Genomic DNA, 18,119 nt, shown 5'->3' on the forward strand with positions numbered 1-18,119 from the left:
TCACTCTGGTATTAAAATAATATATGCGTCAGTGGAACGGCAAGATACGAAGCTCGCATTTTGCACTTCTTGGTATTGGTAGGGCCAGGCCACGAACGAGTCATGTCATGTGCTAAATTCTACTACTAGATAGATTCTGTGGATAAGTATAGATGTAGGATGGATAAATGATGAATATGCATATGTAAACACTTTATTTCAAATAAAAAAAAATCAAAACCCAACTGTAGGTACAATAAAAACAAAAGAGAATCAATAACACGGAATTTCAAATTTTGTTCTTCTGTTAGTGGCCATTTGCGCAATTGCGCATCGCGAAGGTTTGCCCTGTTACAGGTTGGTCAGATTTATTAGAATCATTATTTTCTAAGAGCAAAATTTCCATTCTTATTTTTTCCCAAATGCTTTTTTCCCAAACATGCTTTTTACTGAAGCTTATTTCGACAATCGCTTTTTTTCCCAATTTTAATTGGCATCGACCCCAAACGGCAAAACAACACAGAAGTAGGAGCTCCGCATTAGCGGAGCTCCGTCGACACTTGTTTCTGTGTCAATTTAAATTGAAAAAAAAACACGATTGCGAAAATAATCTAGTGAGAAAAAAGCATTTGGGGAAAAACACTAATGGAAATTACTCTACAGGTAAATAACGATTTTGGGAAAATGATCTAACCAGCCCGTGATATTAGAATTCGAAATCTCTGTATGGAAATTGCCAGAACTTAAGCAGACGATGACTTCTTTCTGAGTCTTCATCAAACGGGACGTTTATCGGACGTTCACAACCACTTTCCTTGCGTCGTCAATTCGCTAAATCGCTAAATCATGACGTCGTCTCAATCATCTTTATAGATAAATCACTTGCCTTTATTTTACAATTTTGAGTCGTTGCCCCCTTGTTTTGTGGTTGTGGGGACTTCTGGACGGTAAGGTCACCGCCATTGCTGTATGTCAACGGACTTTCTTTGTTTGTTATCTTAATCTTTCTGTTGATTATTTACATGTTTTATTTATAGTATCTTAAATCATTTTTTATTATTATAATCTAATTTTTTTCTGGGCTTTGGCGATTGAGACGGAGTAATTGCGATACTGTAGAACTTTTCTTAATTACTTTGTCTTGGTTAAAAACTGGGTTGTTATAAGTTTAACGCCAATATGTCTCTGTCTGTGGCATCATAGCTCTCAAACGGATGGACCAATTTGAATGCGATTTTTTCTGTAAAAGCGAGGTTTCTTGTGTAGTTCGTAGCTCTCTATGTTTCATTAAATCAGTTCCGCAATTTTTAAGGTATCGAACTTTGAAATGACAATCGGGGGTATCTAGTTTTCAGAGTGGGTTAGGTTATTGTTTGATCGTCCACTACCTAATAGTCCCTAGAAGTAAAAGTATCTAATCTTGTATCAAAAATGTAATAATCCCTTTTCTTCCAGTGCTCACCGTCCTCGGATTGTACGAGTTCAGGGTCATCCCTTCACACAAAGCCGGTTTCTTCTGCCAGGACCCAAAGCTGAACTACACCCTGAATGGAGATACCGTCTCTGGCGCCGCCCTGGTCTCCAGCGCACTGTTATTGCCTATTGCCTTTGTAAGTACATTTTATAAGTGGCTACAGGGGGCTATGAAATTCTAAAATCGAATTTAGTATCGTACCGTCTCTTTCACTCTCGTATTAAATAACATAAGCGTCATATAGGGCCTGATGACATACCTTGACGGCCGTTGGGGCCGAAAAGTTCTAGAATAGAGACCGCAAATCGGCAAGCGCAGCGTACGAGAACGAGATCAACAGATGACCTGGTCTTGCGTTACGGGGATGCAGGCCGCTCCAACTAAAGCAACTGGAGGTCTTTGGGGAGGTCTATATCCAACAGTGGACGTTCTGCGACTGATATAATGATGATAATGACAGATGGCACTGTCTCTTGTGCAGCCCTAATTTCGAGTGACTATTTTTTGGCTATTGCTTCTGTGGCGATATTGTTATTTTAAGCCTGGCCTAACAAAATAGCGTATAAAATGCCTACTAACTAACGTGGACATGGTTAAGTGAAGTAATCATATCAATCAAAGACGGATGCAATAAATTAAGTTGATTGCCGATTCATTAAATTACATGATCGGTATGTGTGCCTTTTCAAATTAAGACCATGCAAGGACCTAAAGGATTAGCTGTTGTAATTGTAAGGGATAATCAAATAGAAAAAAGTACCTAAAAACTTTCCTTCCGTTTTCTGACCAGTACGCAGGTACCAAGTTGTATCTAAATTAAAGTTTGAAAGGGATCTAAATGCTATCTGATAATTACCTAAATATAAAATTAGTTGTAGAAACTGGCTTAAAAGATAAAAATATATAATAGTTTGGTGGTACAAAATCACGTAAAACTCTAACATAAAAAGACGCGGCGAAAGAAATAAAATTGGATTGGACCGGTAGCGAATAACATGTAATGGTGGCAGACGTAATTAAACTTAAGCGAATAATTGTTCAATGCTGCTAGCTACTGCTTTTGAAACATTTCACAACTTTTTTGACTTAGGTATTTCATATTCTCTTTCCAGATCCTGATAACTGAAGTCTTCCTCTTAGACTCTGAGTACCTCGTCCGCTCTCGCACCACGGAAGCTTTGCGGAGAACTGCTCTGCTCTTCAGGGCTTACTCTTACGGCTTCTGTTTCAACTTCATAATCGTTGAAGTGATGAAAGGCATCACTGGAATGCCGAGGCCAGTGTTCTTCGACCAATGCGCGCCAGACACTAATGTGGATTGTATTCCGTAAGTTATGATTATGCAATTTTTTTTTTGTCATCATCATCATCATCAGCCGGAAGACGTCCACTGCTAGACAAATGCCTCCCCCTTAGAACGCCACAATGAACGACAACTCGCCACTTGCATCCACCGGTTTCCCGCCACTCTCACGATGTCGTCAGTCCACCTGGTGGGAGGCCTGCCAACGCTTCGCATTTCTTTTGTACAAGACTATATTATCAGTGGTAGAAAATGGTACTATTATTAGATAGAGTGCTAAATATGAAGCGTAAGAAGACGCTAATCGTAGTCTCTGTCTCTCTGGCTAAGGACGTGGAGGAAATGGAGAACAAGAATAAATGGAATAACGTATATTTCTCACAACAGGAGCAATAAAAGGCAAAACGTGCATGTGTGCATGTTTTCGGTTGTTATGTGACCACGTTAACATTTTAGTTGTACCTACTGTACAGAGATGAATTTTTTTTGCTGATATTATGATGATGATAGGTGCATAATGTTTCTTTTTCTTCCAGTGGTGAATACGTATCTACATTTGAATGTACATCATCCAACTCTTGGTGGGCGCAATACGACTCATACCACAGCTTCCCGTCTGGTCACACGTCATTGTCTGTCTACTGTGGATTATTCATTGCTGTAAGTATTCTCCATCTTAGAGCGTTTTCAGATTATCCGATCCGATATCGGTATCGGACGGCGGTTTTTTTTTTAATCTGTGGGCATGACTGCCATTTAGTTACTTGTACGTCAAGCGGAACGCCGCTGCCCCGATGCTACATCGCAATGTGATCCCAGATCGTAATGTGATGAATAAGATCCCAGATGACATCTGGGACCTTAGTCACCATTAAGATACGTACGGGAAGAGATGGGTCCATCTATTCTAAAACCGAACACGGCGCGGGAAACTGTACTTAATATTGATCAAACAGCGCCGCCGCTAGATTCTAAATTAGCTTCCCCGATCAACAATAAACACTGAGTAAACACGGTCATTATATCCTTAACTATTCCATGAAAAGTTACATCAAAACTGGTAATACAGTCCATGATATAAAAACTGGCAGGGTGCGAATGGAACTCGCACACCGAGGGCTCCGTATTTTTTTTTACATAAATATTAAAATACACAGGAAATTCCTGCTTCTAATCAAGACAAGATGATGCAGATGATTCAGAGTGGAAGATGCAGATGATCAGAGTTAGTTGGGATCCCTCTTAATTTATGTTGCGAATAACCTAAATTTTACATAAATTTCAGCTGTCTCTTACGATCCTTGAGATACAGGCATGTGACGGCTAGCCGTCGCACATCAGGATGGACAGTATAGCGACATAACAGGATTTCATTAGATAACAACAGCAGGATAACCGCCTTGGGCGTGCAATGAGGGTAGGCAGGCAGCGCTAGTGCGTACCCTGTTGTTGGTGCTGGCGCGTGCGTGCTTGTGCACATACTGAGTCTCCCGGAGCTGCACAGCACTAATGCCAACGTGTTAGCACAATGTGTTATTCTTTTCTACAGTGGTACCTCCAACGCCGCGCATTCTCCTGGTCTGGCCGGACAGTCCTCTTGGTGCCGTTCCTCCAGCTCTGCTGCGCCTCGTACGCCGCTCTCTGCTCGTTATCCCGCATCACAGACCACAGGCACCACTGGTGGGATGTGCTAGTGGGGGCTGTTGTTGGGGTTCTTACGATGCTGTTTGCGGTTAGTAAATACAGTATACAATAGGTACACTAATATATTTGTTACGGGATGTAGAAAGCTGTTAGACTGGCCAGCGAAAGTTGTCCACGACAAACCGCGGCATTTTTTTTTAAAAAACGAGGCTGACAACACTTGCTGTACACTGATTAAACGACGTTGATACTTAGATATTATTTAAATTTTCCAGATATTAAATTATATTCAAATTCAAATCATTTATTTAGCAAATAGGCCGCAATGGGCACTTTTACACGTCATTTTTTAAACTACCAGCGCTTTCGGAAAGACCATCATTGCCAAAGAATGCGCCGCAAGAAACTTAGCAGAGAGTCTATACAATAGTGTTAGTTTACCCTGATTAATTCTGCAATACAATGTCAACCCTTAGAAAATAATTTAAACAGTTGACATTGTAGGTATAGACCCGTAGGACTACGTTTGAGGCTTCAAAAATATTAAAGTTGTTTCTTTTTCGCATATAGCTTCCGGAGCATTTGCCCAACCTAATACAAAAAATTGTGTCATTTTGGGTGCCTGCATAAGTAGAAATTTAGGTATTAGTGTTTTCCATTAGTATTGACGAAAAAAAAATTAAAGACGAAAATTTTACTTTCTTATTAATATCTGAGCAGTAACTGATGTACCTAGGCATTTTGTGTCATATCCATCCACGGAATCCTGATTTTAACCAGTACCTAACATGTCGCCCAACTAACTCTAAAAGAATATTACAGTTTGTTAAAAAGATGTCAGACGTTTTAAAATACCGATATCTGTTATCCAAAATATTTTGTGTCAAATTCATCCACGATATTTAAAGATATTAATTTTTTAATACAATACCCTGTAAAACCCACAAAAGAAAATTCAAGTTGTTAGAGTTTACGTGTTTGATTATTAACGGTGTAAAAAAACACTATTCATAATTTGTGTCATTTTCATCCACGGATTCTCATTATTTGAAAAAAAAAAACTACCACGAAACGTACTTCGCGCGAATGGCGAGCGCGGGGAAGAGTACATCGGGTGCTTGGGAGCCGGCTGGCAGCGTTCGTTTGTTTATATTACCCGCGGCTTCGCACGCGTAATCTGACAGTATAATTGATTTCGAGATTTTACTGAATTCTCATGGGTAATCCCAAAAATTACATCATAGTTATCATTGACTTTGTATTAAAAACAGCTGTGCAAAATTTTATGAATTTAAGTCTAGCGCTTGTCATTTCGAGATTTTATGCCTATCCCATGGCAATTTTTTACGAGATACCTACCTAATAAGTTTTAGTTTTTTTTTGCTGATTACTTTTGGTTGACTGTAATTTCATTGTTATCTAAACAACACTTCCGCACCAAATTTCAAATCGATGTCATTAATCACTGAGGAGTTCCCTTCTGAGGAGACGCTCCTGGCTGCTTTACCAAGATGTTACTACCAGATACCGGTGTGAAGTAAGCGGCCAAAAGTTAGCGGCCGATTATAACCCAACCCAATTAAGAAGTTTTGAGTTATTATTTGCATTTGTGAGGTCATAAGACTGACAAAAACACACACACACTAGTTGATATATGATACAAACTAGTTTATATTTAGTAGTTAGTATGACACAAACTAGTTTATATTTAGGGACAAGTATTCAACCTGAACGTCTGGTGAAGAAAGAGAATTATTGCCAGCTACACCAGATTAAAACAAGCAGCATATAAAACTTCAAAACTAAAATGAAAAAAAAAACACCAACATGGAAATGCGAACCTCTTCAGGTCTTTCCATAAAATAACACTGGATACTAAATGCTTTCTACTAAAGCTGCAACTGCTAACTAACCTCAACTAGTCTAGGAGCCACGCCCGATTTAATGAAAGCGGTGTATTTTTTTATAATAAAATGAGAAAAACGACATGTTGCAAATAGCAAATACGAACCTCTCCAGTATTTTGTGGCATGTTATTACGCACGTTGAGAGCTTTCGATCAACGCTTCAAGTGTCCAGTAACCTCATTTTAGTTTTGAAGAAAAGGTAGAATTAAAGTTAGCGGCCGAAAATAATCACAACAAAAATAAAAATAAACATTGATTAGATAACGTGTTCCTTCCAGATATTTTATTCATACGATTATGCATTTGAAAATATTTCCATCAAATCTGAAACTGCCCATAACCAAAGCCTAGTACGGGAGTTACGCCCGAATAAAAGTAGGCGGCCGAAAAATTTTGCAGTAATATGACAAAACGACCAACTTGGAAATGGGAACCTCTTTAAGTCTTTCCATATTATAATACGGGATACAAAGCTGCAAGAATTTACTAACCTCATCTAGTTTAGGAGCCACACCCGATTTAAAGAAACTGGCTTTTTTTTTTGTAATAAAATGAGAATAACAACTTGTTCGAAATGCGAACCTCTTCAGTTTTTTCTGGCATATTATTACGCACTACGCCTACTTTTATTCGGGCGTAGTTCCCGTACTAGACGTTGGTTATGGGCAGTTTCGGATTTGATTGAAAGCTTTTTAAATGCATAATCATCTTATTAAAATTTCTGGATGAAACGCGTTTTCAAATTGTTTAGTTTTTTTTTCGGTCGCTAACTTTAATTCTACCTTTTCTTCAAAACAAAACGAGATTAGTGGACATTTGAAGCATTCATCGAAAGCTCTCAGCGTGCGTAATAATATGCCAGAAAAAACTGGAGAGGTTCGCATTTCCAACATATTGTTATTTACATTTTATTACAAAAAGAAATACGCCGCTTTTTTCAAATCGGGTGTGGCTCCTAAACTAGATAAGGTTACTAAACTCTTGCAGCTTGTATCGAAAGCTTTTAGTATTCAGTATTATAATATGGAAAGATTTAAAGAAGTTCGCATTTCCAAGTTGGTCGTTTTTTCATATTACTGCATACATTTTCGGCCCCCTACTTTTATTCGGGCGTAGCTCCCGTACTAGATGTTGGTTATGGGTAGTTTCGCATTTGATCGAAGCTTTTGAAATGCATAATCATATTAATATATAATATATCTTTCCAGATATTAATATAATATCTAGGAGGAAGGCGTTTTCCAATCAATGTTTATTTTTATTTTAGTTGTTTTTTTTTCGGCCGCTAACTTTAATTCTACCTTTTCATCAAAACGAAACGAGGTTACTGGACATTTGAAGCGTTGATCGAAAGCTCTCAGCGTGCGTAATAACATGCCACAAAAAACCGGAGAGTTCCCGTTTCCAAATCGGATGTGGCTCCTAGACTAGATGAGGTTAGTTAACAGTTGCAGCTTTATAGAAAGCTTTTAGTGTCCAGTTATTTTTATGGAAAGATTTGAAGAGGTTCTCATTTCCATGTTGGTGTTTTTTTTCATATGGTGTAGCTGGCAATAATTTTCTTGCTTCACCAGACGTTCAGGTTGAATACTTCTCCCTGAATATAAGCTAGTTATCGTGTTTTTGTCACTTTTATGAACACACAAATGCAAATAATAACAAACTTCTTAATTTGGTTGGGTTATAATCGGCAGCTAACTTTTGGCCGCTAACTTCACACCGGTAGGATTGTTGACGCTAAGCGCTGCTATTTTAGAGATATGCAGTGACGCGATAGCCAGGTTTTAGAGCTGGGCACACTCCTTGACCATACAAGATATCCATCTTCCTTTAAGTTCGAGTGAGAGAGAAGGAGCTTAGGGGCTAGATCACATCCTACTAATATTATATATGCGAAAGTTTGTATATCTTGATGTTTGTTACTCAATCATGCTTTAACGGCTGGGTAGCATTAGCTGAAATTTGGGATACTTATAGATATAGATATCGGTTTAAATTAACTACATATATGCGTCACGATACGACACGACAGATAAATACAAATCCGACTTTAGCGTCATAAGCAGGATCCACGTCAAATTTCGATCATTAGAATTTTCGAACTTAATGCCAATTAGTTAAAGTTGACATTAGTTTTGTCGAATGTCCTAAATTTAGGTGCTTTCTGCTGTTTGATACTATGTGAACATACCATTTCTAAATTTTTACATAAAATACAATACAATACAATGACTCTTTATTGTACACCAAAAATAGTAAGCGATACAGAACAGGTACACAGAATGAAAATTACAAGGGTAAACAACAGGCGGCCTTATCGCTTAAGAGCGATCTCTTCCAGGCTTAGAGCAACGCGGGCTTCTTCGGAAGGGAGCAGCCTTAGCGGTAGATTACCTTTAAAATAGTTCTGGCGTTTGTTGCGGGGGGAAATGTGCATACAAGTGCAGTTCGGCTTACTTAGATGCAAAAACAAAACTGCCAACTGACTGTAATGACGACGTTAACACATAAATAATCCAACAATACACTAATAATTCGTTTACAGATGACTCCAAACTAACACATTGACAGTAACATCATTAAGTCATCGCTTTATCGCTTATGCGATTTATCGCTTATGCGATTTATCGCTTGACTGATCCGAAATTTGTACCGCTAGGACTCGATGTTGGTAAACGAATCCGACAATAATGTACGTCTTTGTTGTTTAAATGTAATTAAATAGCAATAATACGATAACAATTTACTTCCATGTGAAATGTAACACCATAATTTTGCAAGCTTGATGTCCCAGATCTCTTTTTACAGCAGGAAACTGAACAATTCGTTATTTTTAGCACCGCCGCGTTCACTCGCGCTTCTCGATTCAGTCTAGTAGTTTGAAATCCGAGCGCGCCTTGTTTTATAAAATTCGTATGCCCAATTGGGCTTGTACTTTGACAGAGGGGAACGCGTCGAATGGCTACTCCCTTCCGCCCGGGTTGCTCTAAGCTTCCAGGCAACCTTTTTATATATAACTATCAGCCTTTTTGATTCTTAAATTAATGTACCTATTATTTACATACTTCATTATTTGAATAGGTACTACATTCAGAGTATGCAAAAAAAGAAAGTTATGCAATTTGTTCATTACGTAGCGGAGATAAAAGTCAGTCAATTCAATACTCATTAAGTTATATAATAGGCGAAGTGCATAGTTTAAGGCCAGCGAAAAAAAATGAAAGAGTTAAAAACATTGCAGGATCGCTATACTCGACAACAATGTCGCATATAAATTTTATTATTATCAAGTCTCAAACTTGGTCACGGTAATATCTAAGTTGGCACAAGTCAGGGCTATTACGAAACTCGAAACTTGAAGTTCGTGTCGTGCGGTCCCTCTGACACTTACAGTATTTAATACGAGAGCGAAAGGGACAGTACGATACGAACTTCGAGTTTCGAGTTTCGCAGTAGCCCTGCTGTACCTACAGCCAATTCAATCTGGTTCCAGAAAAAAAAAAACAAAACATCTAGCAAATCAAAATAACAAAACAACTGATACCTACCCATTAGGTATCAGTTATTTTGTTAGAACCTCGGACTTTTTTTAATGTGTGTGAAACAGCTCGTGGTGTTTTCAGAGGAAAAATACACCTGCAGTTTTGATATAAAATTAAATATCGTAATACATTTTGAGAAAATGTTTATATTAGTCTCGGCTGGAATAGCAATTGCTGGCTTTGTATAGTTAAACGGACTCGCAAGTTCGTTCGTTTAATACTCATACTCAGCCAGCAATTGCCTACTTCCATGTGACGACAATACTTGTATTATCTAATATGAATGCTTCCCATAGATGAAATCGTACCGAACGAACGTGTTAGCGTGCTTATGCCCCCCGTCGCCCCCGCCGCTTGACCGCGCGGCCCGTTTCGACCGCAACCATTTGTGTTTATGTTTTATTATTTTAAATATCGTGGGCGAAAATGACACAAATTTACAATGTCGATTTATCATGCATTTATGATATAAAATATGTGAACTCTAATGACTATAATATTTTTTTGAAGCGTTTGTAGGTTAAGAAAACAAATTAATTTAAAATCTTAAAATTTCGTGGTCTAATTTGGCACAACTTTTTTTTATAGGCGTATGTAAGTAATCTGAAATAGGAAATAAATATTTCATAAACTGTAATTTTTTTTTCACACCGTTTTTACATACTGTCCATATAACAGTTTGCACTGGACGAAAATGACACAAATTTGGTTTACATACTCCACAGGCTATCCTAGATATGATGCCATAATTATTTTTAACTTTAAATTTATTTTGCGAGATTTATTCAAATAAAAAAATAACAACCACAAATCTTCAAATTGCTGAAAATGCAGGCAACAAAAATGACACAAAACGCTACAATAAGCTTCATAGGTACGACTGTACCCACAGGCAAAAAATAAGAAACTTTAGAATTCTTGAAACTTAATACCTTCAAAATAACGTAGTCCTATCGGCCTAGTACTCGTATTGCAAAATAACAGTGAGTTGACTCGGTATTGCAAAACAGTGTCTATTCCCTTACTTATTAAGGTAAACGTTCGACTGCTCGACACACTAATGCCCAATAGAAAACACCCTGCTGTCATCTCTATTGCAAACGACATAAGATTAAAGATGACAACTATATTGGGACAGTGATGAGCACCCGTACGTTTACCTTATATGAGTATTTTATTTTTAATTTGTGGTTGAGTGGCAATATAGAAATTGTAACTTGCTTTCTGTTAAGTTTCTTGCGTCGCATTTTCTTTGGCCATTGACAGTTTTTAGAAGCACCAAAGTTATATAAAATTAAGAGCTATTTGCGATTCATTTTGAATAATTTTGGTTTTGACTGTATTGTTACCAAAATAAAACATGATGTCTGATCAATGATCATCTCCAATATATTCTATCCTCGGTCCAGTCTATGCTCCTTGACCCACTAGCTCCGATGTCGATGCGTTTGCGCAAGACCGTTTAGGGTCTAAAGGGTCTGTGATTTAGGTTGAACCCCTGACCCTATTGTGCTGCGGGCAATTTTAATATTAGGAGTTTATATGCTTGTATGTTAAGTTATTTAGGAGTTATAATGCTTTAGCAATATCCAAAGCGGTAGTCAAAATAACGTCAGTTTTTGTAATGGTAATTATAAATACCATTGTATTTACCATGGTATTTATACCATTGGGAGATTTTCAACGTTTTTTTTTTAGTTGAAAAACTCCCAATCTTGTCAATTCAAATTTTAATATGTCAAAAATGGCTCAACCTATTTTAATGAAACATAACTAAGAAACACCAAAAGGAAACTCGTTTTCACGTGAAAAAAACGCATCGAAATTAGTCTATCCGTTTGAGAGCAGCAATGCCATAGATAGATAGACAGACATTGGCGTTAAACTTATAACACACCTCTTTTACGTCAGGGGTTAAAAACTACAGACTCTAAAAAAGCTTTTATTAATTTTTTTAACCCCTATTATGTTCAAAATTGAGCATATTTGCAGTGATTAGGTAACTTAAATTATGACCAACATTGATAAATATTTGACACGTTATAATTTCTAACCTTTCTAATTTTTTCTTGCAGGTACTTGTTATTTGCGACAACTTTTCAATAGTGAGGGAAAGGGAAGACGCTTCCAGAATTCCTAAATCAACCACAAACCTGTTATATGGTACCCAAAGAGCTCGGCCGTCGTCGTAGATCTTAGTGTTTCTATAACATTTGATTTCGATCACATACAAAGTACATACATCCTTAACTACTTTGAAAAAATCTCGTGCCTATGTCAAATCAGTGCCTCAAAAAAATTTACCTCTTTAAATTTTTTTCTGAGTGAACTTTGTGTATGTATGTTTTGGTAGAAAAATTATTGATTTTGAGGTAAGTATGAACTTTTTTATAAGTGTCATATTAGATGACATGATTATGTATTAACATCAAGGAAAGTAATTTGTTATATAAGTAATAAAAAATACTTACCTACTTGGAAGTTTTTACTTCGATATATTTTATTAGATTTTTTTTACTTAGAAATGGTGGGGAACTTATTTTAAAAGTTAACAACTTTAGATTTCAAGTATCTTTTTACGTGTATAAAAAATTACGTAGAGAGATAGTTTTTATTGCGAATTGCTTGACAAAAATGGTTCTATTCAAACCCCTCCGGCGTCTTACGTCAAAGTCGTAAAATGTCCAGTGTCAAAATAAACAATGATTCATAAATTTGTAAGTAGTTGTGGAAATAAAATTTGTAAAGGGGAAACGAGTAAAAAAAAATAGATTTAGATCGATTCAAACTTATAGAATCGAATTCGAATAATTGTCGAATCGATTCAAAAATATCAATCTAGTTGAAATAGAATTTTGGAGTATGAAGGTAAATATATAGGTATAATTTATGATGAGACTTTAAAAAAACAATTTAAAAGACTTAAAAAATACATAGATATTACATTCCAAGTATTGATAAAAAAAAATATTGTACATAATTATGATAACTATTTTTAAGTTTAAGACAAGTACTTGTTAGTTATTATGATATGTTAAGGCTGGCTCCTTTAAAGTTTTGTTCATATAAATAACTAAAACTTACAGTTGTTATACTGTCAGCTAGGCTAAATAGAAGAAAGATATATTCATATTCATAACTTGTTGAGTTTCATTGCTTTAAGCATTATTTTTAATGTAAGATTTTAGATAGGTATATAACTAATTAATGATATTTATTTATTAAAATCTGACTACCTACTGAACAGTTATAAATATGAACTGTACTGAAATAAAAAAGAAATATTCGAAAGTGTAATTAAGATATACTTAGTGCCATATTGAAATTGTAAATATAAATAAAATTCTATATTTACAAATTTAGTTCCGTTTTTTTTTTCCTTTTATCTACACTTGCCTGCGTGAGACTAATTTTTATTGGTTTTGTTAAAAACAATCAAGAAATTGTAAGACTTTTAGTACTTCTATTAAAGCCTACAAACAAGCATGCAGTTTACATGAAGGTAAGTGGTCACCGCTGCCCATGGACACCTATAGAATTAAATGGATTCGCCATTCTAACATCCTGCGTGATTTGGCCATATTCCTTATTTGTTAAAATTTCAGTTTTGGCCATTTTCCTGCGACATATAAAAGTCATCTCCGCTTTTATGCACTCCTTGGATGGCATCCAGCTAGCGCCAAGCCCTATGTTACGAAGTGCAAAATTCGAACTTCGTATGTTGCCGTCCCGCTGATGCTAATAGTATTTAATACGAGAGTGAGAGGGACGGTGGTATACGAACTTCGATTTTTGAATAAGTAGTCTCCCAGGAGCCCAGGATGTAATGATATATTGCCCAATGAAGGGCCATTACGTTGGCATCGCCCCGCGGTCGATTCCCGTGTGAGACGTGTACTTATTGACGATTGCGGCCATTTAAATGTTTCGTAACTAGATATATGATCTGTACCCTTAGGGACTGTTTCACCATCCATTGATTAGTGTTAACTGACGGTTAAATGTGATGCCGTCTCTATTTGTTTTGTTCGAATAGACGGAGACGGCATAACCGAAAACTTACACTAAGGGGCTGTTTCACCATCTATTGATTAGTCTTAACCGACGGTTAAATGTGTTGCCGTCTCCGTCTATTCGAACAAAACAAAAAGAGACGGCATCACATTTAACCGTCAGTTAATACTAATCAATGGATGGTGAAACAGCCCCTAAGGGTACTGTACTGTATAAATTTGTTACGAAGATTATTCAAAATTTAAAATTATATTGTACTAGACTTTACCCTTTTACCCTTTTTAGGGTTCCGTAGTCAACTAGGCAACCTTATAGTTTCGCCATGTCTGTCCGTCTGTCTGTCTGTCTGTATGTCTGTCCGCGGCTATGCTCAGAGACTGTTAGTACTAGAAAGCTGTAATATGGCATGAATATACATATCAATCACGCCGGCAAAGTGGAAAAATAAAAAAATGTAGGGTACCTCCCATAGACGTAAAGTGGGGGTGATTTTTTTCTCGACTTACCCTGCAGTGTGGGGTATCGTTGGATAGGTATTTTAAAATCATTGGGGGTTGCTGAGACGATTTTTCTATTCATTGATCTGTTTGCGAAATATACAACTTTAAAGTGCAAATTTTCATTAAAATCGAGCGCCCCCCCCCCTCTCTTAAATCTAAACTTTTGAGTGGAAACATTGGTGGCTCAGATTGCTTGAGAATTATTAGTAGTTTAAGAGTAAATAGCAGCCTTAGGTACAAAACATACCTAAACTTGGAAGATTCCGTACACAATACGAAATCGTTAGAAAAATATTACTTTATTTTTTCGTAATGGCTACGGAACCCTATCCTGGGCGTGTCCGACAAGCTCTTGGCCGGTTTTTATCTTTAGGTAGGAGGCTCTTGTCTAACAGTGGACGTCCTGCGGCTGATATGATGATGATGATGAGTGAGTAAACTATTAGATCAGGTAGAAGAACGTCGCTCCGTTTGGACGTGAAAGACGGACAGACATACAAAAACACACACTTTCGCATTTACAATATTAGTATGGATTTATATCTCGCAGGTGAATTGAAATTGTGATTTTATTAAATTCCAAAAAATTACATCGTGGATCGCGAGGATATAACAGTAAGTAGAATTATTTAATATACTACGAAATACAGATATTTAATGATAAAACATTTAACACAGTACAAATCAAAATAAAGGTAACTAAAACTACATACAAACTAAACTTATAAATAAAAAGTTGCCCAAAATCACTGCCAGGTGGTAAGGTGCCCAGAAGGCTGGCAGCATTACCACGCTGTATGGCAATGCTTAATCTTTGTGCTAAGAAAAAGCCAGCCCTCTGGTCACCCGAAGCCGTAATCAATTTGGACAACAATGATTTATAAATATTAAAAGCACTCAAACCCCAAGGACCCATGGTTTCTACCCCAAACGGCTCAAAAATGTAGGCACTACTGATGCCTACATATTTGCGCCACTTGAGGCATTCCGCAGAGTCTGCAGCGGCACCGGCCCTGGAGGGCTACTACGAAACTCGAAACTCGAAGTTCGTGTCGTGCGGTCCCTCTGACACTTATACTATTTAATACGAGAGCGAGAGGGATGTTACGATACGAACTTCGAGTTCCCAGTTTCGTAGTAGCCCTGCTGTTGACTGCTGCCTCTTGGCTGTTGATGCTGATGGAAGGTGGGACGGCGCGACTGTGTCGACGCAAGTGGCGTCCCAAACCAACGGCCGTCCCATTTTCCATGGCATGAGCGTCATGCCGTCGGGCCTCTTGCCGTCAAGTATTAAAATAGAAATACTTGCATGATAGAAATTGGTATTATTGTTAAGTCATAATCAAGACAAAGAACACTAACTTAACACGTTATTTTGAAGTTACGCCGATTTATCTTGACAAGTGATATCTGAGGCGCCGCCTTCAGCTGTGTCAGATAAAGTTTGAAGTTTAATTGATTTATTAATTTATTACAAACTAATTAATTTGAATTACTTAGATTGTTTTCGTACCAGTTATTTATTGATAAAACCTTTGGTTCATTTATATGAACCAAAGATGGTATTCAGTATACAGATAGTTTAAGGACAGGATAGTTTTTATCCCGGAAAATTTCATAGTTCCCGCGGGATCGCGATAAACGAATACTACGCGGATGAAGTCGCGGGCAACAGGCTAGTGAAGCTATAAAAACGGCCAAGAGCATGTCGGACACGCCCAAAATAGGGTTCCGTAGCCATTACGAAAAAATTAAGTCATATTTTTCTTAGGATTTCGTATTTTATACGGAATCTTCCATGTTTAGGTATATTTTATACCTTAGGCTGCTATTTACTCATAAACTACTAATAATTATCAAGCAAACTTAGCCGTTATTTTTTTCCTTGAAAGTTTGATATACTTACTACCATGCTGAATTTTTTCAAATTTTTCCACCGATTTTCCGATTTTAATGAAAGTTTGCACTTTAACGTTGAATATTTCGCAAAAATATCACTGAATCGAAAAATCGTCTTAGCAAACCCCTAATGGTTTTAAAAGGCCTATCCAACGATACCCCACACTATAGGGTTGGATGAGAAAAAAAATCACCCCCACTTTACGTCTATGGGAGGTACCCTAAAAAAACTTTATTTTTATTTTTTATTGTACCATTTTGTCGGCATAGCTTACATATATATCCGTGAAAAATTATAGCTTTCTAGCATTGATAGTCCCTGAGCAAAGCCGCGGACGGACGGACAGACAGACAGACAGGCAGACATGACGAAACTATAAGGGTTCCGTTTTTGCCATTTTGGCTCCGGAACCACGCGTCATCTACCGTCCTCGCTCCGCCGAGTAGTCTCCACTAGAGATACGCGGAGCTAGGATAGGTACATACTTAAATGAAGCGTTTCTATCGGTTCATGTCATGACAAACACATTCCTCACATCCTTGCTCATCTCTGGTGGGAACGCAGCCTTAATAAAAACCACGATATAGGTTAGGGAAAGTTCGGAATTTCAACTCAACTGCCAGACTTTACGTGAGCGAAGCCGGCAATTAAGGCTTGTATTTCGTACAACGAAATCCCGATACTTCTAACATGCAACCTCATGCAATGCAACAGAACCAGTATGAGTAGTTAGATGGTATCACAAGGGGGGACTTAATACCTCATGAATATCCAGTCTGGATGGAAAAACCCTATGAGTAATACAATTCGATATCGCTGTAGGTAATATTATTCAGTTTTTACTGAAAATTTAGTGAAGAATTTTGACTACTCGCGATTATTTTTTTGCGTATAGTTTTATTTATTGATTAGTTAGGTACAATTACATATTGTAAACAACAGAACAACTTAAATCTTACATGAATAACATGAGAATGCACAACACGATTACAATTGTACACAGCTGTTTAACTATGGTACTATTCAATGGAAAAAATCAATTGTGTAAACAAATGTGGTGACTGACATTGACACTTGACTGACGACTGGCTGACTGACTGACTGACGTTGGCTCTAGTGATGTGAAAGCTCTTTAAGATACTTCAATCAGCAGTAAATAATTATTTTGAATTTACTCATATTTCATTATTTAATGTTTTCCCTAAGTTTAATTTTTTAAAATGGCGAATCACGTATTCTCTTAGTCCTGTTCAAGAGTCATTCACAATGTTTCCATGTCCCTTTTAACTTAAAATGTTTAATAGCATTTTCACGAAGTTTTAGAATTATATCTTCAAATATACCTATCGTTTTTTCCATACAAAATTACACTCCCCTTTATACCCCTTTAAGGGTAGAATTTTTAAAATGGTGAAACATGTATATCCACTTATATTTTTTGACGTATATTTTCCCCAAGGTTTATGACGGAGTATTTTAGAATTGAAAGGGTCTGTTAAAATATGGATTAATTTAGATTTTTTTGCTGCTTAAGTAGCGTAGTAGAAAAAGGCAACCTGAGATATGTGTGCATAGGAGAAATTTGTATCTTGACTCCTGTCCAACGGTGGTGTAGGGGTTATAGTACGCAGTACGGATTGCTGAGGACCTAGGTTCGATTCCCAGCGCTGGTCTCTTTTTCTGGTTTTTCTGTGCATCCATGTCTCAGTTTGTATTGTCGATATAATTTAGAAGAGGCATTTTTAAATTTACATAGGACAGGGAATTGAGAGTAGACACAGGGAAGTGATTCAAAATGATTTTTTGGTCCAACAATGGACTCCACAGTAAATATGATACTAGTAAATAGAAATCTA

At 37.0% G+C, this 18,119-nt stretch overlaps 1 protein-coding gene across 3 annotated transcripts in view; it reads left to right on the plus strand.

Moving 5' to 3' along the window:
* The window catches only part of LOC141435282 (phospholipid phosphatase 2-like), a 40,336-nt gene extending 27,594 nt beyond the window's left edge, over nucleotides 1-12,742 (plus strand). For all 3 annotated transcript variants that reach the window (XM_074097977.1, XM_074097978.1, XM_074097979.1), the window contains exons 3-7: nucleotides 1,435-1,589; nucleotides 2,566-2,780; nucleotides 3,293-3,416; nucleotides 4,306-4,488; nucleotides 11,925-12,742. In XM_074097977.1, coding sequence (XP_073954078.1) covers nucleotides 1,435-1,589; nucleotides 2,566-2,780; nucleotides 3,293-3,416; nucleotides 4,306-4,488; nucleotides 11,925-12,041 — 794 coding nt within the window. In that variant the 3' untranslated portion in view covers nucleotides 12,042-12,742. The remainder of the gene's footprint in view (nucleotides 1-1,434; nucleotides 1,590-2,565; nucleotides 2,781-3,292; nucleotides 3,417-4,305; nucleotides 4,489-11,924) is intronic.
* The last annotated feature ends 5,377 nt before the right edge of the window (nucleotides 12,743-18,119 follow it).

Source organism: Choristoneura fumiferana, chromosome 14, assembly GCF_025370935.1.
Source record: "Choristoneura fumiferana chromosome 14, NRCan_CFum_1, whole genome shotgun sequence".
Lineage (NCBI taxonomy): Eukaryota > Metazoa > Arthropoda > Insecta > Lepidoptera > Tortricidae > Choristoneura > Choristoneura fumiferana.